This window comes from Zootoca vivipara, chromosome 1 (genome assembly GCF_965207765.1).
Source record: "Zootoca vivipara chromosome 1, rZooViv2.hap1.1, whole genome shotgun sequence".
In the NCBI taxonomy this organism is placed as follows: Eukaryota; Metazoa; Chordata; class Lepidosauria; order Squamata; family Lacertidae; genus Zootoca; species Zootoca vivipara.
In genome coordinates this window covers 120,739,661-120,751,758 of record NC_142582.1, presented here as the reverse complement: position 1 = coordinate 120,751,758, position 12,098 = coordinate 120,739,661, and the positions used below count along the sequence as shown (strand labels likewise).

The 12,098-nt window shown below is 47.4% G+C and overlaps 1 protein-coding gene across 1 annotated transcript in view; it reads right to left on the bottom strand.

Annotated features, from left to right (window-relative positions):
- Positions 1 to 12,098, bottom strand: part of AMN (amnion associated transmembrane protein) — a 64,103-nt gene that overhangs the window by 41,474 nt on the left and 10,531 nt on the right. The window contains exons 2-3 of the mRNA XM_035105539.3: positions 10,708 to 10,826; positions 10,562 to 10,606 (exon numbers count right to left, since the gene is read on the bottom strand). Of these exons, the coding sequence (XP_034961430.3) occupies positions 10,562 to 10,606; positions 10,708 to 10,826 (164 nt within the window). The remainder of the gene's footprint in view (positions 1 to 10,561; positions 10,607 to 10,707; positions 10,827 to 12,098) is intronic.

Genomic DNA, 12,098 nt, shown 5'->3' with positions numbered 1-12,098 from the left:
CTACTGTCAGAAAGTTCTTCCCAATGTTTAGCCATAATCTCCTTTCTTGTAACTTAAAGCCATTGGTTTGAGTCTTGCCTTCCAGAGCAGGAGAAAACAAGCTTTCTCCCTCTTCCATGTGACAGCCCCTGAGATATTTGAAGATGACTATCATATCTCCCTCTCAGTCTCCTCTTCTCCAGGCTAAACAAACCCAGCTCCTTCAACCGTTCCTCATAAGGCTTGGTTTCCGGACCCTTGATCATCTTGGTTGCCCTCCTCTGCACATGTTCCAGCTTGTCAATAATCCTTCATGAATTGTGGCACCCAGAATTGGAAACAATATTCCAGATCTGGTCAGACCAAGGCAGAATAGAGTGGTACTGTTATTTCCCTTGATCTGGACACTATACTTCTGTTGATGCAGCCTAGAATAGAATTAGCTTTACTTACTGCTGCATCACACTGTTGACTCGTGTTAAGCTTGTAGCCTAATAAGACCCCCAGATCCTTTTGACATGCTCTACTGGCAAGCCAGGTGTTCCCCATCTTATATTTGTGCAGCTGGTTTTTCCTGCCTAAACGCAGAACCTTATATTTGTCTCTACTGAATTGCATCTGTTTGGACCAGGTTCTTCAATCTGTCAAGATTCACTGAGGGCACGAAGCATCCTTATACTGAGTCAGACTATTGGTCCATCTCTCTCAATATTGCCTACACAGGCTGGCAGCGTCTCTCCAGGGCTTCAGGCTGGGTTATTTTGTTCCATGCCTAAAACCCCAAACAGCTGCTGCCAGTCAGTGTTGACAATACAGTGGTACCTCTGGTTAGGAACGGGATCTGTTCCATAACCGGGTTAGGAACGGGATCTGTTTCATAACCGGAGGACTGCTTCTGCGCACACACGCGGAGCCGCAGAGTGCTTCTGCGCATGTGCGAAGTGCGCAGAGCAGTTCTGCGCATGCACGAGCGCCAAAACCACTTCCGGGTTTGCCGCGTTCGCAACCCGAAGGTTACGTTACCCGAGGGTCTACTGTACTGAGCTAAACAGAGCAGTGGTCTGATTCTGCATAAGGCAGCTCTCTATATTCCCAACACTTTGTATCAGCATCCTAATCAGATACTTTGCAGTACTTTTCAAATGGGAATAGCCCATTGCACCAGAAATAACCACTAACCATTAAGTCATAAACCTTCTGCAGGAATTGGAACTGTTCAGCTTTAACGTTATAATAAGGCCCACATTTCCAAACATTCCACCTGTCCATTTCCTGTCTGCTAAAATTCCACGTGCTTTTTATTTTTTTTAAGTGCATACACAGGGAGATACAAAATTCCTCATGTGGGTGTTTATAGACCAGTTAAACACAACATGCTGTCTTATTAAAACATCCAAGTAATTAGCAGTTTAAGCAGCTTGGATAAATTATGGCACATAAAATTATAGTGGCTATTTGAACAGAGGCACTTGCACACAAACCTTCTTACAATCCACCCGCTTCAAACTGTGTAAGAGGCAAAACCACCCAACCCACCATAATGATTAAAAGCCAAGAGACCCTTTCCCCCCACACAATTTTCCTGAATTCTTTTGGCTTAGTTCTGTCTGCTTCCTTTCAGTGGACATTAGGAAAGGGGAGAAAAACAAAGGGGAGCGTGCACTAATGGTTAGAGTATTTGATGGACATGGGGGGGAGCAGGATTCTGATCCCCACTCAGCCATTAAGCACACTAGGTGAACTTGGGCCAGTCAGCCTAGCCTACAGGGTTGTTGCAAGGAAAACGTTTGGATCATAGAGTTGGAAGGGACCCTGAGGATCATCTAGTCCAACCCCCTGCAATGCAGGAATATGCAGCTGTCCTGTACGGGGATCGAACCTGCAGCCTTGGCGTTACCAGCACCATGCCCTAACCAGCTGAGCTATCCAGCCGATGGCATGGAAGGGACTAAGTTTAGTACACTGAACTCCTTGGAGAAAAGGTATATATGTAATAAATTAGGGAAGCGGTGATTTAGGTGTGACCCGGGACTTCCGAGAAAGAGACTGAGCAGCTTGCCTCCCCAGAAAGAGAAATCATTTTCAACTTGTGCAAGGCTCTGCTGGAAGATGCAAAGAGGTATTTTGGAGCAGATTTGCGGCAGGCAGTAGGAAGGAGCTCATCATATACCACACAACGGATCCTTAGAACTTCCAAACCCATTGACAGCCGATCCTGCTGGGCCAGACCGATGGCCAGTCCAGTCTCCTGTTCTCACAGTGACCAAGCAGATACCAGTGGAAAACCCACAAGCAAATATTCAGAAGCAAGGCTGCTTCCAGCTACAGAGGTAGGGCATAGCCATCAAGGCTTGTAGCCATCAGTAGGCAAGCAAGTGCGGGGGAGGCTGGCTGAGGGCAGGCGGAAGGGACATTATTCAGTCCCCACCGACTGACCTTCCTCGGCCCTCCATTTTTTTGTCCGTCCCCCTCAGCAGAGCATTGAGTGCCACTGCCACAACTCCAATGGGACAAATGTCTGAGTGCCACTGCCACAACTCCAATGGGACACTCCACTGTCCTGAGAAATCCTCTTAAGCCTGATTTTATTTTATTCTTTGGTAGACAGTAGTCAGACTTCATTAGGAAGAACTTCCTGACAGTAAGAGCTGTTCGGCAGTGGAATTTGCTACCAAGGAGTGTGGTGGAGTCTCCTTCTTTGGAGGTCTTTAAACAGAGGCTTGACAGGCATATGTCAATTCTTTGATGGTGTTTCCTGCTCGGCAGGGGGTTGGACTGGATGGCCCTTGTGGTCTCTTCCAACTCTACGATTCTATGATTCAAGGGAATCCATTCCCCCTCCCTCATGGCTGGATGCCAGAAATGGGGAAAACAAGACGTTCTTACCAATGTATTTATTCAAGATTCACAGAGAGAGACAGAAAGGCAGCCGATCGGATAATGGCGTTGCTCCTACTGAGCTCCTCCCCCTTCCCTTCCTAGCAACAACACTTCCCCCCTATGCTGGCCACCAGGGGTGCAGAAGTGCATGAAGTGCAGAGTGTTTGAGGACCGAGACGTTCGCAGGGAAACCAAAACGCTTGTTTACAAAGCTATTGTACTACCAACCTTACTATATGCTTGTGAAACATGGACCACTTATAAACGCCATCTCCAACTCCTCAAAAGATTCCATCAACGGTATCTCCGAAAAATTTTACACATCACTTGGAAAGACAGGCGAACTAATATCAGTGTACTGTACTGGAAGAAGCAAAGATCACAAGTGTTGAAGCAATGATTCTTCAACATCAACTTCGTTGCACTGGTCATTTTGTGCGGATGCCTGATGATCGTCTTCCAAAGCAACTACTTTATTCCGAATTTAAAAATGGAAAGCGTAATGCTGGTGGTCAACAAAAGAGGTTTAAAGACTGTCTCAAGGCAAATCTAAAAAAAAAGTAGTATAAACACCGACAACTGGGAAACACTGGCCTGCAAGTGCTTCAGTTGGAGAACAGCCTTTACCAAAGGTGTCATGGGCTTTGAAGAAACTCGATCTCAGGACGCAAGGGAGAAACGTGCTAAGAGGAAGGCGCGCTTGGCAAATCCACACCATGATCAACTCCCCACTGTGGAAGGACGTGTGGATCCAGAATTGGCCTCCACAGTCACTTACGGACCCATTGTTTAAACCTTGTTTATGGAAGACAATCTTACTCGGATACGAGTGATCACCAAAGAAGAAGAAGAAGAATGAAGAAGATTTGTCTCTGAGTTCTTTGCTCTTGCGCTTTCAATGCACGCCGGGTTCTGGGAGAAGGGGATCGGGCATGCTTTCCAGTAATGACATGTCAGCTGGCTCTGATTCTGTCTCCCCCTCCTCTTCTCCCATCACCTCCCAACTCTTCTGTTCACCTGTCTCTGGGCTGTGACCTTCCTCAAACCACTGCTGTAAATCCATATTGTATTTCTTTTCTCTGGAAGATTCAAGAGGAGGGGGGGGCGGTCTCCACCATTCCTCCTCAGTCCAGTCCCCCTCAGACCAGTCTTTGACAAATGCACACACCAATAAATAAATTTTAGAAAGGGGAAAGATTAGACGCGGATGCACAAAGCATAACAAAAATTAAGGTTCCTTGTGCTCTGCTCCACACCCCCTAACTCCCTGTCCAGGGCAGCCCTCTGCCTGCAACTCAGAGCCGGCACCTCACTCAGGGCTAGATCTCAGCAGGTACGACCACTCCTCCTCCTTGCCTACTCTCCAGGAGCCGCTACGAGATGCCCAAAGGAGTTGTGGAGAGGCAACACGATGCTCCCTTGCAACTGCCACTCAGGACAAACATCCTCCCCCTGAGCTCAGCAGCGATAGCACTGGCGGGGAAAATAGGAACATTCTGGGATCAAATCCAAAGTTGGGGTGGCTTTTATAATTTCTGGGACTGTCCTTGGAAAATTGGGACACTTGGAGGGTATGTGATAGACCAGCTTCCACAACCAACTAGGTGTCCCAGGGTAGAATGGATGACAGCCTAGGTGCAGCAGCTGACAAGACCCTGTCATAGAATCATAGAGTTGGAAGAGACCACAAGGGCCATCCAGTCCAACCCCCTGCCAAGCAGGAAACACCATCAAAGCATTCTTGACATATGCCTGTCAAGCCTTTGCTTAAATACCTCCAAAGAAGGAGACTCCACCACACTCCTTGGTAGCAAATTCCACTGCCGAACAGCTCTTACTGTCAGGAAGTTCTTCCTAAGGTTTAGGTGGAATCTTCGTTCTTGAAGTTTGAATTCATTGCTCCGTGTCCGCTTCTCTGGAGCAGCAGAAAACAATCTTTCTCCCTCCTCCATATGACATCCTTTCATATATTTGAACATGGCTATCATATCACCCCTTAACCTTCTCTTCTCCAGGCTAAACATACCCAGCTCCCTAAGCCGTTCCTCATAAGGCATCGTTTCCAGGCCTTTGACCATTTTGGTTGCCCTCTTTTGGACACGTTCCAGCTTGTCAGTATCCTTCTTGAACTGTGGTGCCCAGAACTGGACACAGTACTCCAGGTGAGGTCTGACCAGAGCGGAATACAGTGGTACTATTACTTCCCTAGATCTAGATGCTATACTCCTGTTGATGCAGCCCAGAATTGCATTGGCTTTTTTAGCTGCTGCATCACACTGCTGACTCATGTCAAGTTTGTGGTCTACCAAGACTCCTAAATCCTTTTCACATGTACTGCTCTCAAGCCAGGTGTCACCCATCCTGTATTTGTGCCTTTCATTTTTTTTTGCCCAAGTGTAGTACCTTACATTTCTCCTTGTTAAAATTCATCTTGTGTCATGTGTCCCCACCAACTGCTCTTGCAATGGTGGTAGGACCTAGAGCTGGGCCGATGTCCAGGGCAGGTGGGAAGAATCCTGTGTGGGCAAGACAGCCCTTTCATTTTGTCCTGTGCAGCTGCAGAATACAAGCACTCCCGAATGCAGCTAGATAATGGCTGGTAAGTCAGGGGCTGAGAAAAAATCAAATCACCGTAGCAACCTCAGTTGCCATTTCCCAGAACAAGCGCTGTTGGAAGCAGAAGGGCGGGGAGAATTAAAAGGCGTATATTTGGACACAATCATTGTTTACAGCAGCAACAAAGGGCTACTTGCTGCAAAGTAGTTTTGCTTCATCTCTGTGTGCTCGCTTGGCTATTTAAGTGCTCTGAGAACGGCCGAGCATGGGAGTCAAAAATGATATTCTTGGATGGGAAACGGCGTCTCAGAGCTTAGCCCCATCCTTCTGAGACGCTCTCTTGCTCGGGCACCTGGGTAAAGCAAGAAAATACAGAAGAGAGGAGGAGAAATCCACTCAGTCACGTAGCCATTCACAAACGTGGAATTGTTCCCTCCGGAACATGCCAGAAAACAATCTCTGCTCAGTCAGTTGCATCCAGGGTTGCCATATTTCAAACAACAAAAATCTGGACAGAAAAGCTGGTGAACTTTTTTTGCTGAAAGTTGTTGCCGAAAGCTTTTGGGGCAAAATCACCCAAAAAAATTGCTGTTTTTGAGCTATTTTTATGGAAAAGCAGCAAAAACAGCACTGCCGACATGGGCTGCCGTACGCCTGGATTTTCCTGGACATTGCCCTGATTTCCGCCTGGACCATATCTGCCAAGTTGCTGTCCGAGAAATAAGGGACCGGGCCGGAAGTAGCAGACCAGAAATAGCGCTGCCGCCATTTTGGAACTGGGCGGAGCATGCTCAGAAGTGACTTTTGATGCTGCTTTTCCCAGTTCCAAAATGGCCACCGCACCAGAAGTCGCACTGCAGCCATTTTGGAACTTCGCTTCTGAGCATGCTCTGCCCAGTTTCAAAATGGCTGCTGCACCAGAATAAACCGGGGAAAACCAAAAAAAGCCGTTTTTTCAGCTAGAGACAGCTAGAAAAACGGGGATTTCCTGGGGGAATACGGGAGACTTGGCAGCTATGGCCTGGACACTGCTGCCGACTGCAGTATTCTGGATAGGACAACCCTAGTTGCATCGTTGCAATTGGATGCTTTGGGCTCCTGCGGAGACAGCATAGACTGAAAAGAAAGACAAGGGAGGGCAGCTATAATGTTATGGCAAATGGGTGGCCTTATTTTCTTTCTCCGATGGACTGTTGGTTAGCAGTCGGGGAGGTTTGTTGTTGTTTATCAATGGGAGGCAGTGGCAGAGGAAGGGGGCAGGGGGCGTCCGCCCTGGGTGCCATCTCTGAGGGGGGTGACAAGAAGGCCAGGAGGACCGCTCCGCTGCTGCGAGTGGAGGGTACTTCCACCATCCATACAGCGCATGCTGTGTGTCACCGTATGTAGTGGCGTTGAGCATGCGCCGCTGGGTGGTTTGCCCCACCCCACTGCAGCCGCTAGTGGAAGATCCCGCTGCTGTCCATACGGCACACGCACGCCGCTGCCGCCATACGTAGCCCTGCCGTTCATAAGTTCACCCTGCCCCTTGACACCCCACACCAGGTACTGGAGTGCCTTCCTTTGCCCCTGGTGAGAGCTCGTAGTTAGGCAATGGTCTCCTGGTAGCAGGAAGTCTCTCTTGTGTTTTGAACGAGAGGCCCATCAGAGCTTGGAAAGGGCAATGGCTTTCTCCAGCTAAGGTTTGAGTGTCTGTGAAAAAGTGGGCAGTTTAGGAGAAACAAAGGACTATATCTCCTTGAATGAACCTGCCGGTGTGGTGTAGTGGTTAAGAGCAGTAGACTCATAATCTGGGGAACCGGGTTGGCATCTCCGCTCCTCCACATGCAGCTGCTGGGTGACCTTGGGCTAGTCACACTTCTCTGAAGTCTCTCAGCCCCACTCACCTCACAGGGTGTTTGTTGTGGGGGAGGAAGGGAAAGGAGAATGTTAGTGCCTTTGAGACTCCTTCGGGTAGTGATAAAGTGGGGTATCAAATCCAAACTACTACTACTACCGGTACTCCTCCTCCTCCTCCTCCTCCTCCTCTTCTTCTTCTTCTTCTTCTTCTTCTTCTTCTTCTTCTTCTTCTTCTTCTTCTTCTTCTTCTTCTTCTTCTTCTTCTTCTTCTTCTTCTTCTTCTTCTTCTTCTTCTTCTTCTTCTTCTTCTTCTAGATTTTCTGGAGAGGCCTCTCTCTCAGTTCCGCCACCTTCATGGGTGAGTTTGGTGAGGACACCAGAAGGGGCGTTCTTAGTGGCTGCTTCTTGGTGGCTGCTCCTCGATTTTGGAACTCCCTTCCACAAGAGGGTAGGCTCCCCCCCTTTCCTTTCACAGACAGGCAAAATACCATAGGCATTATTATAGGCCTTTGGCTAAGAACTAGCTGTCATGGTAGCAGGGTCTTCTGTGTGTGTGTGTGTGTGTGTGTGTGTGTGTGTGTGTGTGTGTGTGTGTGTGTGCTTTTAAATAGTGAGTGTTTCCAGTGCTGTTTCCAGTAGGGTTATTTATTTAATCGTGAGGCTTTATATATTGTGGTTTGTTGTTATTGTATCTGTTTTATTTTATGCTGTGAGCTGCCTTGGGCTCCGCACTGGCAGAACAACAGGATATAATTTTTTTAAAAAATACAAATATTCTATATACAAATACCTGGAGATGTTGGGGATCAAACCTGGGACCTTTCACATGCAAAGCAGAAGGTCTATCACTGAGCCACAGCCTTTCCCAACTTTCCACATCAGAGACAAAGGGGGCCATTAGCAAACAAATTAATGTGAGTACAGTGGAACCTCGGTTTATGAACACCTCGGTTTATGAATTTTCGGTTTATGAACACCGTGGACCCATCTGGAACGGATTAATTCATTTTCCATTACTTTCAATGGGAAAGTTCGCTTCGGTTTATGAACGCTTCAGTTTATGAACAGACTTCCGGAACCAATTACACCCATGCTTCAGTTTATGAACGCTTCAGTTTAAGTACTCCGCGGACCCGTCTGGAACGGATTAATCCACTTTCCATTACTTTCAATGGGAAAGTTCGCTTCAGTTTATGAACGCTTCAGTTTAAGTACTCTGGAACGGATTAATCCACTTTCCATTACTTTCAATGGAAAAGTTCGCTTCAGTTTATGAACGCTTCAGTTTATGAACAGACTTCCGGAACCAATTGTGTTCATAAACCGAGGTACCACTGTATAGAAAGTTTCAAAGCCGCTGCTTTAGTATTTAGACTGCTTTCTTGTTACATTATAAAAAATGACACCCCTGCATGAATGCTATAAAAACATTACTCCTTAACCAGAATTGAGTTTATTTGATGGCAGCTACCGGTAGATGGTTTTTAAAGGGTGGATGCGAATTACTTTTTAAAAGGGACCCAGGTGGCGCTGTGGTTAAACCACTGAGCCTAGGGCTTGCTGATCAGAAGGTCGGCGGTTCGAATCCCTATGACGGGGTGAGCTCCCGTTGCTCGGTCCCAGCTCCTGCCAACCTAGCAGTTCGAAAGCACGTCAAAATGCAAGTAGATAAATAGGTACCACTACAGCGGGAAGGTAAACGGCGTTTCCATGTGCTGCTCTGGTTTGCCAGACGTGGCTTTGTCATGCTGGCCACATGACCTGGAAGCTGTACGCCAGCTCCCTCGGCCAGTAAAGCGAGATGAGCACCGCAACCCCAGAGTCATTCGCGACTGGACCTAATGGTCAGGGGTCCCTTTACCTTTACCTTTACCTTTACCGGTAGATGGTTTTTAAAGGGTGGATGCGAATTACTTTTTAAAAATACCTTTCTTATAAAACCAGACATCAATGCCATCCAACAAACGGCTGTAAAGTTGATTTTGTTGTTGTTTCAATACCCCCAGCATAGGAAAACTTGCAGCTAATACAACAAATGAAGAACATGCAGAAAAATGGACCCCTAGTCCTATTACAACATAGTCAACAAGATAGTTTATCTAACCCAATGGTTCTCAAACTTTTTCAGGATACTGTCCCTTTGGTTCCATAAGCTCATCCCCAGGGCTCCCCGCCCTATAAAAACATCATTCAGAATAGCGGCTTGCACGACCCACCAAGGAAGATAACGACGCAATAAAATTCAGCAAAGAATGTTGCATGAAAAATATGTTTATGCGTTCGTAGTGACAAAAACATGAGGATGAAGGAAATTTATAGCGTAAAATATTTATATAGAACTACTTACCGCACATGCACAAAACTTCACCTCTCGCAGGTAACTAACTTGTAAGGAAATTAGTAGCTATTGCCAATAATTGCTTCCCCTGTGACTGGTGATGACCCAGAACGGCAAATACATACAAGTGTGACCAAAGGAAATAGTTTTGAAAGCAATAAGAGCAGCAAAACTTTAAATATGAAACGAGGAAGGTGCTTCGCTCTGAGTTCTAGCCTGGTCGATTGTAAATAAGCTGTCGACGTGCTCCAAAGGGCCTACCTCCAACCCCCTCCTGATACCCACTTCCCTCTTAGTGACCCCGGGTGCCCCCTCGGCTCCTAATTCAACCCTCCTTCAGATAAACCCTGCATCCCACTCTTTACCCTGTTTCTTATTGTGTTTGAGATTTGTTTCCATCCATTCGGCTCAACGAACAATGGAGTGCGCCTCTGGGGGTGAAGTCAAAACCTCAGTGTTAGCAGCACTGAAGTGACCTCTTTGGCAGCGTGCATGGAGGTCCTGGGCTGCCCAGTTGACAAAAAAAAAACCCCTCTTGGTCTCTCTGATGTGGTCCAAAGGAAAGCAGAGTAGTACATTTGGCACCAGCTTGGCCGCAGCAGTTGCCAAAAGGAGGCATACAATGCGTCATTCAAACGTCTTAGGGACTCCACTCTGCATTTGTGTGGGGCAGGCATCCCCAAACTGCGGCCCTCCAGATGTTTTGGCCTACAACTCCCATGATCCCTAGCTAACAGGACCAGTGGTCGGGGAAGATGGGAATTGTAGTCCAAAACATCTGGAGGGCCGAAGTTTGGGGGTGCCTGGTGTAGGGTTTTCTCCTTGGCCTTCTCTTCTCCCAAAGATATCCTGCAAGGCAGCGGAGGTTTAGGACCAGGGTTTTCCTTCTCCTAGATGGGCTCCCTTCCCAGGTAGACAAGCCCCACCTGCCCTGTGTTCGATTCTACATGCCACGATATCAGGTGCACTTACCATGTCTGTCAAGGAGTGGGACGACTGGACATAGACTGACACAACCTGGAAGAAGCAGGGACACGGTTTCGCAAATTGCCAGAAAAACTCGCCGCAGTAAATTTTATGTGTGTGTGTGTTTTTTTTAACGAAGCAAAACCAGGTACCTCGCTGCTCCGAAAAAGGACGACATCGTTGCTGCATGGGGTTCGGCCCTTATCCCAGTTGGAGGCATTTTCAAAATTGGTGTCTGGAATCCATTGTTTGTACACTGCGCTTGAAGTCCCTGAGAATGACCCAAAAAACACAGACGGTAATAACAATAAGCTTTGACTGGGACTGATGTGCCTATGTGGACACAAGTGTTGCAGAAATGGCTTCTTGGTTAGGCATACATGTTGCTGGCTGGCAGCAACTTTCCAGGTCTTCAGGCTTGGGTCTCTCTCAGCCAGAGGCAGATCTCCCATGAATCTAATGAAGTTCAACTAATCCCAGAGAGGGCCCAGAAGCAACTTTACTCCACATTGATTTTTTTTGGGGGGGGGGGAATGGATCTAAGAGACCCAATTTGAGTCACATTGATTTGAGTCAAATTGATTTATTTATTTTCTTGTATATATTTCAACACGGGACGCGGGTGGCGCTGTGGATTAAACCACAGGGCCTAGGGCTTGCCGATCAGAAGGTCGGTGGTTCAAATCCCCGCGAGCGGGTGAGCTCCCGTTGCTTGGTCCCAGCTCTTGCCAACCTAGCAGTTCGAAAGCACGTCAAAGTGCAAGTAGATAAATAGGTACCGCTACAGCGGGAAGGTAAACGGTGTTTCCGTGTGCTGCTCTGGTTCACCAGAAGCGGCTTTGTCATGCTGGCCACATGACCTGGAAGCTGTATGCCGGCTCCCTCGGCCAATAACGTGAGATGAGCGCCGCAACCCCAGAGTCGGTCACGACTGGACCTAATGGTCAGGAGTCCATTTACCTTTACCTTTATATATTTCAACAACCCCAAAGTTTGAGAGTCAGTAGCACAGATGTTGTAAAGGTGTGTTGATCTGTTTTGGAACAAGCCCACTGGAGAAGCTAACAGTGGTAGTGAGAAGCTAACAGTGGTAGTGAGAAGCTAACAGTGGTAGAGAACTGAAAATAATACCAATATATTTCACATCTGAAATGTGCCCCTTTGGTTTCAGATAGCACATGGGTAGATGAGTCTCAAAAAGCCCAGGACACAAATTTTCATGGCCCTCTAGCTGCTACGGTGGCTCATTTACCAGAAATAACAAATTTAGTGTACTGCTCAAGATGCCCTGAATACAGAACTGGAGAAATCGAGAGATACATAGCCGCCCCGGCACCTTACCTCTCCTTTCTCCTGTCAAAAAACACAAGAAGGGCTTTTACACTTGCCAGAAGCGCGGCATTGCCCACGCCTGTGCTGGAGGGGCTTTACAAAAAAATCCCATATGCCCAAAGACTCTGCGTATGCCCATTAGGGGAAATAGGAAGCCCTGAGCATTTGTTCTTCAGATGCCCCCTATATGAAGAAGCTCGAAGGGAGATCC